The sequence below is a fragment of the Aptenodytes patagonicus genome, chromosome 12, assembly GCF_965638725.1.
Source record: "Aptenodytes patagonicus chromosome 12, bAptPat1.pri.cur, whole genome shotgun sequence".
Lineage (NCBI taxonomy): Eukaryota > Metazoa > Chordata > Aves > Sphenisciformes > Spheniscidae > Aptenodytes > Aptenodytes patagonicus.
The window spans coordinates 13748042-13764148 of NC_134960.1; the positions used below are offsets into that span (position 1 = coordinate 13748042).

Genomic DNA, 16107 nt, shown 5'->3' on the forward strand with positions numbered 1-16107 from the left:
CCCATGTTTTCCCGAAGGACTGCATCATCTCCAAGGAGGAATGGTCCGCTGGTATTTGCTCCTCTTTATTTAAAAAAAAATAATTAAATAGTAAGACTAGGACAGATTTCAAATTTGGCTAGGATGTTTTAAGAATTTAGGAATATTTTCTCTTTGGTGCTGATGCTGCTTGAGACATCAAGTCCACTGACTAGGTGGGTTTTACACACAGATAAATGATGATCCCTCCCCAAGATTGGAATAAAAGACACTGAAGGCAAAGGAAGGTCCCTGTTGTAAGGCTCGTTGCAGAGGACGGATTTCACTTTGCCACGTTACTGTGCCTTCCTGGTGCTGGCTGCAAAGGGACAGACAGATACCGACCGTGTCTGGTCGGCTGTTTCTCCACCAGGGCTCCAACAGGCAATTTAGCAAATCATCTACCCCAGCCACTTTACTCAGATAATCATACCGTATCTTTATGGGCTCTGCAGGCTGTCAGCTTGCAATGAAGAGAAATAGTCACAGGAGGAGAGGATGGAGACGTTCGTCTGCCGTCCAGCCTAACTCAGCTCCCAAGCAGAAGAAGCAGCCAGCCATGACGGCTTCACCATCCCCATGCCTGGGTTCGTCTGGTTTGAAATCCAGCTTCCTCCAGCCCGCTTGGGTGGGAGCCCTGCACTTGAAAGTGCGTGAGAGACAAACATTAAGTGTATCTCTACCGAGTTAAAGGAATATATCTGATATTTGAGGGAGTTCTCTTGGAGCAGTTCTCATTGTGTTTTCTGAGTTCATGCACTCTTTTTATATTCATTGGTTTCCCATACATTTAGAAGAAAAATTCTCTCTGAATTGGCTTCTGTTGGACAAAGCAGATCACAGGTAGTCATGCGCAGGTGCAGTGAAAGACCTACCTTCAGTAAACTCACTTTTGATAACATGCTGGTCTCCCCCGGGTTGCAGGTCAATCAATCAGATGCAGCACAAGGACGATACACAATAAGCTTAAACCTCACGCTAGGAAATCTTGCAAGTATCTTGCTCCTCTCAGAAACAGGAAGAAATGAGAAACCCACAGAGAAACAACAGGAGCTATTCATCCTAGAAGTATTACATGTATTGCTAGTTTTGCAGTATTGAATATGAAATCGATTTACGTTGTTCTGCAATGTTGATACGTATCAACAAAAAGACAGAACGAGCTTGTAACGCCTGGCTCCATTTTGCCCCAGGAATCGTGTTGAGTAGGTAGAGGGTATTCTTCTTATCCTGCTATAATGATTTTCTACTGATGGTCAAATGTGGAAGTTCACTTTGGTGGCTGGAAGCATGAGTCATTCAGCCCAGAGATTACAGAGTTACTAGAAAGCTTTTAATTTTATGGAGTCTATGAACCTGGCAATTGTGAGAGAGGGACAATTCTGCACTGACCTTTTGAAAATTAAATATGCAGCTGTATTAAAATCAAATGTTTCATGAAAATACATTTAATTTGGATTGTGTGTATTCATTTTTTTTCAACAGAAAATGGGAATGAAGCAACGTACTTTGCTCACATTTCATTTTGACATTTTGTGTATTTCAGATTAAAAAAAATTTTTTTGCCTCTTTCAAAATGAAAAATGTCAGAGGTTAAAATAGCAAATTCCAGAGATTCTTGGATTTTATGTTTACACTCTTCTCGACTTTCTGACTGTTTCCCAAGATTTCCCAGTTTTCAAAAATGTCAGAAGCATCTTTTCAGAGAGACAATAGCATTGTCATCTTTACCCTTAGCTCCTGTAACCCTGGAGGGCACTCCAACGCCACAGGCTCTTTCCGGCTGTTCTGAAAAACATGCTCAAAGTTTATTCCTGGCCCACTGGGATTCAGGATGGTCCGTGTGCTCTTTCTTGGGCGCTTCCATCGTAGACATGGCTAAATAATGATGCCAACCAGAAACTGTACTGCACTTAACAACATCTCTATCATCTACAGGCAATCATTTACCATGGGTTAGTGACTGCCATAAAATACAGAATTAAAAGACTGTTTTCTACCTGCTCCTGAAACAGGAATAAAGTAAGCAGATGCATCACTGTCTGGAATAACTAACAAACAGTCATCTTAAGCTGTTCTCTCTTTCCCTCTCTTTTATAGTGCATTTATGAATTATGTTGTTTGCATTTATAATTATGGGACTGAACAGATGGTGGAAGGCTTATTTCAGAATGATGTGTTCATTAAAATAACCTACTCTAGTCTGCCAACTGATTGTTAACTGTAATCCCAATATGATGTTGAAGAGAGTTATTTATTCTTTCTCTGTAAGTCCATCTGAAAGAAATGGAGCTTTGAGAAATGGACACTATATTGAGTGTGAAGCTACAACAGTGGTGCTGCATATATTCCAGATGGGAAACCACTGAAGAGTTTTGCAGCTGTGAGAGAAACAAAAATGCAGCGAAAGATAAATTGTGGGCCAACACAATTTTCAAATCCAAGAAAAGTTTCAATTCTTTATTCAATTTGGAAGCTCAGTCCCACTTAAAATGTGGCTCCAGCCAGCTTCTACCTATGCGCAAACTCTTTCTACGGTCTACCATCTTAGGTAGTTGAGTTCAGTAATGGCAGATTCCATTATTAAAAATGGGACTCTCTGCTCAAGCAAAATGTAAATCTTCACAGTTTATCACATCTTACATAGTAACACCTTGTCTTCCTCTAGTCCCAACACGTGTTTACTGGGTGCTTCTGCAAATAACGAGGTTTCGTGATGTAACTGGAGCAATCATCACTTATTTGCCTTCCTTCTCAGAAATCTTATTGTACCAGCTTCACTTTACCAGCTTCATCATCTTACAAGGCATGTGATGGATCTGGAGGCAATTCTTTGCACTTCAACTCCTTTGCATTTTATTTCTGCAATCTCCTGCCCCACTATTTTCACATCGAGACTTCAGGATCTGGTCTGAACACGGATGAAAGCAGAGACACAGTGTCAATGTTTCTTTGTTGAGACTGAAGGACTCTCTATTTCTCCAGTTCTGGCCATTAGCCAGGTTCTAATTCTTGGCCCTCACATCTCCTTGTGCATATGTCCTACCCAGGCTACCTCAAGATGCCACTTGTGGCAGATCTTCTTCACTCAGTGGGCAGTCTGAGGGCTGTGCTGCTGGTGAGCTGCTCAGAAACATAGTTTACAGCTCTCCTATGGCTGAAAGCTTTGCTCTTCTGCACCAAAGCAATTGGCATCACTTGTACCTCACAGCTGTGGTACAACCATGGGGTCATCAGAATTTTGCAGGCAAAACCCAGAGGAAATAGAATCATAGAATCATAGACTAGTTTGGGTTGGAAGGGACCTCTAAAGGTCATCTAGTCCAACCCCCTGCCATGGGCAGGGACATCTTCAACTAGATCAGGTTGCTCAGAGCCCCGTCCAGCCTGACCTTGAATGTTGCCAGGAATGGGGCATCCACCACCTCTCTGGGCAACCTGTGCCAGTGCTTCACCACCCTCAGCGTAAAAAATTTCTTCCTTGTATCTAGTCTAAATCTACCCTCTTTTAGTTTAAAGTCATTCCCCCTTGTCCTGTTGCAACAGGCCCTGCTAAAAAGTTTGCTGCCATCTTTTTTATAAGCCCCCTTTAAGTACTGATAGGCTGCAAGAAGGTCTCCCCGAATGTGATGTGATAAACAGTGGACAATGAGATGCAAAGGTGCAGGACTCCTGTCTGAGCCCACTGGGAGCAGAACCAAAGGTGGGAGGAATGGGAGAACAGTGGAAAAGTTGATTTTGTTCTCTAAGAATAACCAGAAATATTGATGTTTTCTGGGTTGCCTCTGCAACCATTGTTACAACCTTCAAAGATGCAAATTGGCTGTACAAAAGCTGTTACTGAGAAGTTTTCTGGGGTCCTGGAGGGAGTTTCTAGTTGCATATGAAGGAAGAAATGTATTTTGAAATGTTTCATTTGGAGTGCTGGCAATCAACAACTGGAAAAAGGAGAAAATGGAAGAGACAGGCAGATGAGTGCTTACTCAGACAAAATTGCCAATATCACAGTGGTTAGATCAGTCACCTTGATAAAAGGCAGGAAAAGGCCTTGAACATGAATTGGAGTCTGCTCTTTTTTTCCTTTTTTTATTTTTCTTTTCTGTCTCATGAGGACATGCAGACTTGCTCCAGATCAGAAATGGGGAAAATATTTGAAACTGTGAAAACTTTTGGAGAATGGGAAAAGCATTTTCTATACCACTCTGATTTTAGCTTGAAACTCATTATTTTTGACCTAGCAAGCATGTCTTTATAATTGCATGTTTCTCAGATGCTCTGACTTCCTTTAAACATCCACTCGAACCTATTAAATCTAGTTGTAAACTAAATTAGCCTGTACATTTTTTCAGGGCATGCATCATCTTCAAAAGGAGCTTGCCAGAGCTCAGCACAACAGATTTCTGCTTTAGTTTGGACTACAGTGTGCTAGTGTCAGGAAAAGATGAATAGATTCAGACTTTGAATTCAGAGTTTCGGTTTTGTTGAAATTTAATGCTTGGTTTAATTTGAAATCTTTCATTTGGAATGCAGTTGACAAAAAAAAAAAAGTTAAGATAAAAATATTAACAAAGGACACTTCCCAAAAACGACAACAAATTGCAATGCCTTTAAATGAAAAAAATTCACTTGTCATTTTTACAGAATTATTGCTTTTTACCTTTTTTTTTTAAAAGACAAATTCATAGAAACTGGTACAAACTCAGGAAAAGTTTCAGTGCCACAAAACCTGCAGATTTATTCCTTTTCTTATTATTTCAAATTTTTATGAATGTCACAGTTAAAACTTGCTCCTTGCCTGACTCTGCCATGCCCGAGTTCCCTCCAACAGTCCAGCAGGGAGTCACTAATGAACCACCAGCAACAAACCCCAAATCCCAGTACAGGGATGTCTGAGGACCACAGTTTCATTTCAGTTAGGGGCAATTTTCCTGAATTGTGTGAGCGTGGGGTCAGTAGGAGACTCTCACAGGCTAGCACATCTGTAAGGTCACTGTTGCAGCCAGTGGTGGAGTATATTACAGGCTTCAAACAATTTAATGTGAACAGCTAAGAACAGCACTTATTTCAAAGAATTTGATACAAGGTTTTTATCTTCTATTCTTGCATTAGCAGGGGGTATTTAGAAACTCCGGCAGTAATTATTCTGCATTTATAATATAAAGATTATCAAAAAGATTTGCAAATACAATGAAACTTGGTGCTTATCAGCTTTTTGTATAGTTCATGTCTAAACTTCCCCAGACTTGCAGCCATTTGTGTACCCAGCTGAGACCCGAGCTATCCTGGCAGTACTAGTAACAGAGATATATATATACCATAAATGCCCCCGTCCACCTACTTCTGCAGCAACATTGACCTCTTGGTGTCTGAATGTGTGTGCAAAATCTCTTCTCTACCTGATGACAATGTGTCCTTCATTTTCCAGGCAGAGGGGGAATGGATTTAGATGGCAAAAGTCCCAGGGAGCAGAGAGTTAACAGCTCCTGGTAACCCCCTGCAAAAAACTGAACCCTTCCCAACCCCATCCAGGGACAGCTGCAAAACCTCACCTCAGTCTCCAGTGAATGTCAGGACAACAGGAACCACCTTCTGCCAGTTCAAAAATGGAAGCAATTAATAATGTAAACTCGTGTATTGGGAAAGGATTACTAAACAGAGAGCAAAGACAGCTGCGCACCTACAGCGGGTTTAGGATGGCTGTGGTTTCCTCCATTAATCTGCCTTCAGCCCCGCTGAAAGCTTCACCGTGCTTGGACAGTTGTGGGCATTTATTTTATTCATTTTTTTCTCTGCTATTATTATGACCCTCTAGGTAAAATTATTTCTCCTCCCAGGGTTAAAGGGACAGAGGCTGCTGAGGGAACACTAAGCCCAGTGTTTGTTCAGGGGGTTAAAGAGGGTTAATGAGCAGTATCTACCAACGTGATCCAAACCCTCGCAGAGTTTCTGTACCTGTGAGGGGCCCCTTGCCCTCCGCAGCAGTCATCAGGATCAACTGCCTGCACGCTGATGAACTCGTTTGCAGGGAGCTTAGGGAAGAAGGATGGATACGAGTGTTCAGAGCAAGGACTACGGTTAAAAACCAGGGGAGTAATTCACGGGTAAAACAGCTGCAGAACTGCAAGCTGTGCTTCCCAGCACTTCTGCTGGTGCAGAGGAGCCGTGGGTATGTGTAACCAGTGTAGGCAGCTTTACACAGAAACTGCAAGCATGAAGGGTTGGTAGGAGGCATTTTTGGGAAAGAGCAGATACCTTCCAATTCCCGTCTGTTCCCCGCTGTCCAAAGGACCCCAGGCACCGTCTCCAGACAGAGACTCCCTTCTAGAAACCGGACTGGCGACTGCGAATTCAGATAGCGGGGTTGCACACACACCATCAGGATACTGCTTCCTCTCCTCCTGGGTCATGCTCTGCCAAGGAAATGGATGCAGTTAGCTTTTGTGTTCAGAGCCAGGAGCCCTGCCCCAAAATGGCACTGCTTTCTGCTTTTCAGCAAGACAGGCATGATCCCGGGGGACAGAGCTGGATGCCGGGGGTTTGCTCATCAGGAGAGCGCTAAGCAGGGACCTCAGGCTCTGTGAAAATGGTGACTTTTTCATTACGGTTGGGGAAACCAAAGACCAGCAATTTTTTGGCTTTGCTTCCTTAATAAATTGTACAAGTTAGTGTGGGGGATAGCTCTGCAGGGAATGAAAGTGGGAAGATTACAAACAGCCACTGCATCCCCTTGGTGTTTTCTCCCCTGGCTCTTGCCGAGTTCCCAAGATAATGCTGGAGCTCCTTGTTCTGGTTGTGGGCCTACGGAGGGTAAAACCACACAGCTCCCCTCCGCTGTGCTGAGAGCTAATCCAACCAGTTAATTAACGACTCCATTGGACTGTCAGAAACAGCAGGAGATGCAGAAGCAATTATCTCCAAATTGGTCATCATCACAATTAAAGTACCATTTGGCAAGTATGTGAATAGCCTGCAGCAGGGTCCCTTTATAGGTGGTAATGCCTTTTCATTATTGGGCTTTATTGCTGGGTGGTGGTGTTTATGATCTGAGTAAAGCTGTCAGGTGAAATGACACTAATACTCGCCCCCAGTTCTGGGAGGAGTCGGCTGCAGAGGGCAGAGGCAGCCTGGGATGCTATTTGTAATTGAGCTTGGTAGCTTAACGTGCCAGCATATACAGATCCCATCGAAGGAACTCATTATAGGCAGGAAAGCTGAGCAACTGATTTGCTGCAGATAATTTATTTAATGCATTTAAACCTTTTTAATTTTTTTCCTGCTCACATATTATGGCTTCCTCAGATGTATTCGTTACTCAAACCTACTTGATAATTTCTCTTGAGACATTCAGCCCACACATGCAGGGTCCGAGCGTTGTTTTCTTCTTGTGGTTGGTAAGATAAATCCGATGGTGCTTGGCTTCTCAGCTGGGTGAGAGCTGAGGCACGTTAGGTGTGCGTTCCTGCAGGTGAGGCAAAAATGAGTTTCAGGTGCAGCTGTGCTTTCTCTCTGAAACTTGCTTCGCATAAATACTGATGCTTGAAAAATTAATTGTATTTTCAGTGAGTAGATCAGTTAAGACATGGTGGTGTGAAAAAAAGCAGGGCTGTTATAATCCTGACTTTTATCTGACACTAAATTGGTGCCCTGTAACTGGCAGGTAGCTTTAAACTTTCATTTGAAGGGAAAAACTACAGTATGTGAAAACAATCCTGGTAACACAAAAGCCCACCAGCAGAGGACTCCTTTAACAGTTTCCCTGAGATGTTGGTAAGATTTTTAGGAATGATGTGCCAGTACCAGAGCAAGCCATCACCCCTGCAGTGCAGCTTTCGCACCTGACATACGAATGCTCTTTCCTCCTCTCCTACAGGTCCTCTTTCCCCACAGGGTAAACAGCTGGAAGTGTTGAGCTAACTGCCAGAGGCTTCAGACAGACACTTTGTGCCACAAGAGATCCTGGGACACCTTAATGACTTCTCTTTAGCTTAATGCATCTTTGTAACAAATGGCATCACCTGCTAAACTGCTGATCTTGCACAACTGTTTTCTGACTACTGCAGAAGAAAGGTTTGGCTCTTTGGATATCCTGTATGAAGTCAGCTTTCAGTGCCTGTCTGTTGTGCTTCTGAGCAAGTCCTGAGTTTGCTCTGAACTATGTCTGCCTTGTTCACAGCGCGGGGGTCCTCCTGGCTCTCATCCTCTGTATCACCATTTGTAGCAGAGACTTTGCCATGCTAGAGGTCTCTTTGGTGGATTGCCTCACACAATGTGCCATGTCTGACTTGATATATAAAGTTAAAATTACGTTATGACTTGTATACTTCATGGTCATCTAATCTGAGTGTCTGTTCAGTGTTAGATGCAAAATGTCTTTTCTTGTTTCTTACATCAAGTCTGTATCTTGTTGGTAGAACTAGCACATTTTTTGAAATTACCGTCATTATTTGAAGTGATGGAGTACTAAGGGAGTATGTTCGATGGATATATCTGCACATACAGTGACCTGTATGAAGGCAACCAAGCCTGACCATGTTGAAAAACAGCATCTAGTACATTAGAGGGTAAATTCCACCAGGAGTATTCACCAGGGCAAATTCAGACAGGTGGTACAGTTTATACCCTGGCTTTCATTTTGAGTCCACGGCTGACCTACTGGAACTAACGGATACATCATTTGTAGGATGTTCTGATCATCTCCTTCAGACATTTCAGTGGCATTGTAAGCACCTTAATTAGGAGCCTAAGTCCCAAGTATACTCAATGGAGAAAGAGATGCATCCAGATTAATAATGCCAAATAAACTGATGTCATAGTATCAGTTTTTGAATATGTAGACAATGAGGAGTTCCAGACCTTTTTTCTACTGATTATTCAAACAAATCCCGAGGCTGATAGTACTTCTTTTCCCTCTACTAACAGCAGGAGAACTGATATATACTGCTATTTTCTTAGGCTTTTTTCTTTTTTTAATCTCTGTTGGGATGCAGATATTTCAGGCATGTCTTGGATGTTTGTTAGTAAGAGAAATAATATATCTACATGTGTAAACACTCGGGAGAGGAAAGTCTTAACAGAGACCTGATTTCCCCGATATGCATTTGGACTAGGGAAAAATATGTTTTTACAGTTATTTTTGCAGCTTCCTACTTCTGGACCTACTCGAAGGATGGTTTGGTTCAGCTTTAGTTTAAATGAAATGGACTGCCAAGGGAAGATACCTGGCTTGCTCTGTACCCTTCAGGGGGTTTGCAAGCAAGAATGATTAGATGTGAAATTCTAAAAGATGTGCTAAATCAGTTTTACTCCAGTTAGCCAACATTTTTGCTATCACCTCAGATCTGCTTATTCCTACTAAGCATTACACACCACTTAGGGAAAAGAGCTGCATGTCATTAGCAAACTAAATCAACAGTTCTGTTCAGAAAGCCATGTTGAGATGGGCAGCAGGAAATGCGCTGGTAGATGAGGCACAGGGTAAGAGATAATGTGGAATTCCTTACAACTGAATTCTGCTTTTCCGTATCTGGCCCAAAGCCCGGAAAAATATCAGAAAGGTATATACATGACATGATACCTCCAAAGGACATAAAACCTGAACAGCAGTGGTTTGATAAGACATACTAGAATTGGCATTAAACCCAACTTTGCAATAGACAGAGACTACTTTCTTTTGTACATGGAAATGCCCCAAAATGTTGGTCTTGGTTTCGTCTTAAACAGCATTCACTTCCCAAACTAGTATCAAATGGTTCTTTAAATGCTTGTATTGAAGACATTACTGAAGTGCCTTCAGCTTAGTCCACCCACAGATGATCAGTGTTTCTTAGTTCTTTGGTCTGGTTTCTTCTCATTACCAGCTGCACCTTAGATACATGAAAACCAACAGGTTCTTGGTTTTCAGGGATTGCCTTGACTGCATCAAACTGAAGATTTGGCTTCCTGTCATGGAGCAAAGTAGGGATTCACATTTGCTTAATGTGGGATCTGGATATTTGGAAGATGTACTGTCTTATGATGTACTTTAGAGTTTTCAAGAACTCATTTTACATAAGCTTGTCCTTTTAACTAGCACTAACAAATCTTTCTTCATGTTTTTCCACTCCCAGGTACACCGTTTTACATAACGGGCATCATCAGGAACATGAGAAGCTTCCCATCCACAATGACCCTGAATCCCACGAGTCCTGTTTCTAGTCACAGTCCTAGAAGAGGAAGGAACAGATTCCTTTTAGGATACCCAAAGGATTCACGGACAGCAGGACTTTATGAAAACTCATTCATCTGCATTGTCATGGTGCCTCCTGCACTGACTTCATATGAATGTCCAGCTGCTCGTGTGTAGATTGATGGGGGCATGGGAAGGTACATGAGCAGAACGGCTGAGGAGACTTTCCTGTAGCTGCAAGGACAGCTGGACTATATGACTGCGTCAGAGCCTTACTCCAGGAGTGAGCTGATTTCTGTCAATGTAAGGAAACAACACAGATACAAATCACCCAGTGCAGGGACTTCTGTTATTCCTTTCCAGCTGCCATCTGTGTACAAGCCACCTCTCTGTCCTGTGATATGATCTTAAAGATTACAAGTTCTGGCTAAAGCCCTAACATGCTGTGAGACTAAATGCCTGCTTTATCTGCGCAAGATCCTGCCCGCTGGTGACCGGCTGCTGTCAGGAGAGAAACAGCACTACGTTTTCTTTAGCAAAATAAGAGGAAATGTTTGCCCTTTGATTATAGTTACTGGTGAAAGGTCAGCATGAGCTGCTGATTCACCCTACCCTGCAGAGCTTTCTTTGTAAATGCTTTTATTGTGTTTCCTGGCCAAGTTCATTGCTAGAAGACTCATAGGGTGTATGGAGTGCCTGACAAGCTGGAGTGGGACCTACAGAGGCATTTCACCACTAATGGAAGGCCCTGCAAGCGCTGCTTCAATCCAGCCCAATTGCTAAAAGAGAGTGGCCATCCTCTGCCATTTGGAGGCCAATGGACGGGATGTGGCCATCAAACCCCATGCAAGCTGCCAGTGCTGTCCTCATCTGAGCAAATATCTGAGCAATCTTTGGGCATTCTTACTAAGAAGAAAGGTTGGCCAAGAGACAGAATCAGTCTGTAATAGATCACTAAGTGCCATCTTGAAAAATATACCATCTAAAAAACTTTTCTAGCTACATTAGGAAGACAGTCTTCTACTTACATTTTCCATCTTTATTTTTCTATTTGTTTCTGTTCTCTTCCAGTTGAGGCAAGAAGTTTCAAGACTTTCAAATATCACCATACGCACATCTCCATTTGCAAAGATCTCAGTCCTTAGCTGCTTCCTGCATGTAGATGTTGCTATGTTCCTTGTGAGCTGCTTCCACCTTTGCATGGAAAGGGTAGGCAAAGCTGTAGACTTCACAACTTTGGGAAAATGATTTTCATGCAGTGGGAAATACGCAGGATCAAGACTACAAGCCTCTACCCTTTTTAGATGAAGATCTAACCCAGAGATGCCACCCTGAGCGTAGAAAATAAAATTGTACTTTGTTATATTGTGTAATCATGTACAGATATTTTTAATGTAAAAAGAAAAGGCGACATTATTTATTATTTTTTATCAGGAACATGTGGGTTTTTTCATTAAAAGCTTCTAGACCCAGGAGCTTAACATTACATGTATTATTATTTAGTAATATTTCTGTTGCTATGTGACAGGTATTTACGGTAAACAAACAAACAAATCCTGCTTTGAACAAACCAAAATGTTGCTCACTAGGAAAAAAATTTGTGCGTGATAAGAACAACTGGCTTCCTTGCCATGGTGTCTGACTTCTTTAAATACTTCTTCCTCATAAAAGTCACTGCTAAAGCTTCACATCACTTTCCTTTGGGATTCAAAAGGCCACTGGGCAGAAACAGCCCTAATTAGAAGAAGCCAGACACTTACCAATGTAGAAAATAGCTAGCAGGTAGAAAGAGACAAACTATTGGTGTTTGTGGTGATAGGTGCTGATGGGAAGAACATGAGCTATTTGAAAAGAGAGGGTGAGATAGTTTGAGCCAATTCCTGGTTCATCATTAAGAACAATTTAGCAATGACCTTTTTTTACAGGGTTGTGTTTCCAAAAGAACTCGTTATCAGTTCAACTCTATTGTTAACACCAAAACAGAGCAGTGGGTGAAAAAAATAGGCCATTATTGAAAGTTTGGAAAAAATCCATCCAGGGCCGCTTTAGTCCTATGATCTGCACCTCTGTGGAACTGCTCGCATGGGCTTTTGTCTGGATTTGGGTATGCAAGACTGCAGAACAGGTTGTCTTGGTTTCACCTCAAGTATCAAATTTCTTAAAGAAAGCCTAGAAAACCTTTTCTCTGTCCCCATTAAAAGGCATCAAAATATTGGTGTGAAATTTCTCGTAGTGATATGGAACCAGCAGCATGGGGATGCTATAGTGATGGTGTTCTTTGTTTCCGCTGTTGTCCTTGAAGTGTTGTTTTCTCCTATATTTTTATGTGCTTCAGTAATATATTTCTTCTTAATTTAAAATTAACTTCTCAACACTGAATTTTACTCATGGGCAATGTTCAGAAGCCTCTATCAATAGGATCAGTAGCTCCCTAGCCAAAATGGTCAACAGCTCTGATTGGAAAAAAGGCTCCAATGCCAAACACCATGTTTGAATGAAATACCAAACACGAAATGTCCATGTTCCGTGTCATCTCTGGCTAATTGCTTGTTGGACTCAGTAAACCTGTCATGAACCACCTGGCAGCTCCTGCTTAATAAGTCAATAATCTCAGCAATGCTTCTGTGAACCCAGCAAGTGACATTGTCCATCATCAATAATGTTAGAATTTCTATGGAAATGAAGCTGTCTCATGGAAAGGACCTATACTTGATTTCCTTTGCTAAAGGTAGCTGCTGCTCCTGTAGCCTCTCAGTTCACCTTCCCATTGACCATTTTGGCTAGCGGTGTCAGAGTCTTTGCCTGTGCTGAATAACGTGTAATGCATTGGCTGTTTCTAAAAATAAAAAAAATCCTCTACGTACATTGCAGTAAACTCCAGCTCATGCTCATTTCTTGTACTGTTTTCACTCAAAACATAAGATGCTACCAAGTAATACTTTCCACCTGCCTCACAATATACTCAAACAGCTATAACAGCAAGGGAGAATCTGGCCCCATTGCTTTGAAAATACTGATGAGCTCTTGGCTTATAATACAAGTTCCTAATGCTTATCTACCAGAACAATCCTGCCTCATGCACCGCCTCTCTTTCTCCCCACGCTTTTGCTTAGATTGTTACTGAACCCTCTTTCTCCCTTACCTGTGTTGCGTCCACCTCATCTCTCACTATCTACACTGAGAGATGTCACTGCTATCGGCATCACGCTCAAGACAGGCATTTGCTAATAGGGAGTAAGATATAATTTTGCGCGGCTCCGTTTCTCTGAGTTTCCCAGTGAATTTGACTGAAGTAGGATGCTCCTTTCTTCCTTCCTTTGCATCTCTTTCCTGCCATCTCTCACAGATTCACTCTAATAACCATATATTTATTTCTTCACTTAAATATACTAATACTCATCAGCAAATTATCACACCACCACATTTATGATCTGGGAACACCTCACATTTTTTGAATGCAGTAAGCCTCAGAAGTGTTAAGCATGATGCCTGCTGTAGCTGTTTTCTTGGATTACAACTGATTACACTTTTCCTCGCCAGAGGTAATGTGCTAGCAGAACAGCTAGCTAATAAGAAATTGGCTGGCTGGGCCTTTGCTAAACTGTCTTCAGGAGTCTGATCTGTCAACACAATTGTATTCCATATTTCTGTATTTTTCTAGGCTCCAGAAGCATTTCTGAGATCTTGCATGACATTTGATAGCAGGGCATGTGCCCAGACAAGCAAATCCAAAGATGCAGAGGTTACTTGTGCTGAAAGAGGGAAGCAGAGCAACAGGCTGACTACTTCCAGAGGCAGATTGAAAACCTAGCCTAACACTAAAACTGTGAGCCATCTGACTTTGAATGGGCCCTAGGCAGTGTCAGAGTGCACAACACCATGAGGTGAGCCATCCTTTCTACTGAGCAGCTTTCCATGTCTCTGATACTCAGTTTACTCAGCTAGAAACGAAGTCACAGTCACGCTGCAAAGTAAAATTCGGAGACATAATAAAACACGTAACCAATAGGAAGCTGTGTTCACAAAACAGGAGCTCCAAGGAAGAGTGCAGAAGAGGCCACACACTTTAATTAGCTGATGATCAAGACTGTCTGAAGGGATGTGAAGCAATAACTGGATGATACACGCTCTGTAAATGTCAGTGCTCGAGGCAGTCAGCAGCTGTGTTGCTTAGCGAGATGTATGGAGATATGGCTGCAGCCCAAGCGTACTAGCAGGTCATGCTCATAAACACCATGCAGACAGATGAATCCTTATGGGGAAATGTCCCTTCCACTTTTATCCTTCACAGTTCTTTCAACACTGAATATATTTTCAGTTTTTAGTCGGGGGGGGGGGGGGGGGGGGAAGAGAGAGAGAAACAGTATCCCAGCAGAACAATTAGAAAAATGCTTTCAATAAATTCTCAAAACCCTTTTCATTTAGTTCAGAAATGTAATACGTGACCTGCTCCGATTGCAGGATCTGATGCCTGTCTAAGCACAATAAGAAATGAAAAAGTTTACCACAGTGGCTTAAAAACAAAGGCAATAGCTTCCACTTGCATTACACCGCAGTACATTGCCTTTGTGCCTACACTCCAGTTGCGGTGTATTAGCAGAGCTGAGAAGGAGGTCACAGTGGAAACAGAGGGACTGACAGTGTTGGAGCTGAGGGGCATTTGTAGAGATGCGTGGGAAGCCCTTACTCGCTTCTCACCCACATAGTGCCTGGCTCCAATCTACATTTTCCACATTCAGCTTGTTTGAAGGCTAAAATCCCTCCCGATCTCAATATAGAAGTGTATGCTTCAAAGAGAGGCCATGCACATAGTATGCACGTGCAGAGGACTCGAGCGGAAAAAACAAACTCGGCACACTGAAAACCCCTTTCTCAATGCTCTGTTCTCTGCACATTTCTAGTCACAAGCAGATAGCGGGCACATAAAACCACCGTTTGCTTACCGAGATACTGTCGTATTAGTAAGCTTAATTCACTACTGGTTATGATTTACTTGCAATCATAGAAGCCCACACCTTGGCCTAGCATGTCTACCTGAAGGAGTCCCAGGTTCGAGGGTCACTGTGATGCTGGTCTAGCTTGCAGTATGAGTACAATCGAAATGGACTCACGTGAGCAATGAAAACCATTATTAGGGTCATCTTGATTTTGAGCAGTATGAATCCCTGGCTCCAGATCTCTTTCTTTTTGCAAACTCTGGTCCTCCACGAGTCTCTGTTATAACAAAGGACACTTCAGGGAGAATGTACATTGGAAATGTGTTAGGTAACCACTGAAAACTTGAATATGAGTCAGAGCTGAGAGAGCTAACTGATACTCACCTTGCCTTTGACTTCAGCACACTTCAAAATGGCTTTTATTTTACCGTGCCTTCTCCTACTGTCCCCTAAATGGGATCAAGAGCTCTGTGAATAATCAGCAATAGTGTATTAGTTGTACTTAAATGCTTTTGTGTGTCTCAAAATACCTCTCAATTTAGGTATTACTAACACGTATCTTCAACCTAAAGACCATCTGACCAAAGGATTGTGGCTTTTAGAATGGAATACACTCAAAAATGTCTCTGCTCAGCAAAGATGAGGAAGAATCAAAAGGTATTTAAGGTATTTATTGGCATCAGCCTGACTTAATAGTGTGCAACAGAACTAACCAATTGGGTCCAAATCGTGTCCATTTAATTCCTAGCACAGTTGAAAAATACATAACAACGCCACTAAAATGATGGATTCTTGGAGCAGGCAGCCCACATACAGCAGACTGAGTCATTCTGAAGAGTTTTCCTCGCCCATCTTTGTAAACGCTAAAGCCAAGGAGAGCATTTTCATTCTGTAACTGTCAACTGTAAATCCTTCAGTAGTTTAGGATCCAATCTTTTTCTCTGCATTAGATTTCCCGAGCCATCTGAGTACTATCGTGCCAAAAGG

The 16107-nt window shown here is 42.2% G+C and overlaps 1 protein-coding gene and 1 long non-coding RNA gene across 5 annotated transcripts in view; one reads left to right on the forward strand and one right to left on the reverse strand.

The window, feature by feature from the left end:
* The window catches only part of LOC143166037 (5-hydroxytryptamine receptor 4), a 152669-nt gene extending 139471 nt beyond the window's left edge, over nt 1-13198 (forward strand). Inside the window, exons 7-8 of one of the 4 annotated variants that reach the window (XR_012996360.1) lie at nt 7889-8085; nt 10125-10185. Coding sequence is in view for 2 of the 4 variants with exons in the window: in XM_076350043.1 (XP_076206158.1) it covers nt 10125-10212 (88 nt within the window). In the remaining 2 variants the exon portion in view is untranslated. Of the gene's footprint in view, nt 1-7888; nt 8086-10124 lie in introns of all 4 variants that reach the window. The other 3 variants (XR_012996361.1, XM_076350043.1, XM_076350044.1) reach the window with 3 other exon arrangements.
* LOC143166038 (uncharacterized) lies at nt 11458-15676 on the reverse strand. The gene is made up of 3 exons (XR_012996362.1): nt 15505-15676; nt 15295-15397; nt 11458-11514 (listed from the first exon to the last, which is right to left on the reverse strand). It is a non-coding gene; the product is annotated as an uncharacterized LOC143166038 (long non-coding RNA).
* Nucleotides 15677-16107: the final 431 nt, after the last annotated feature.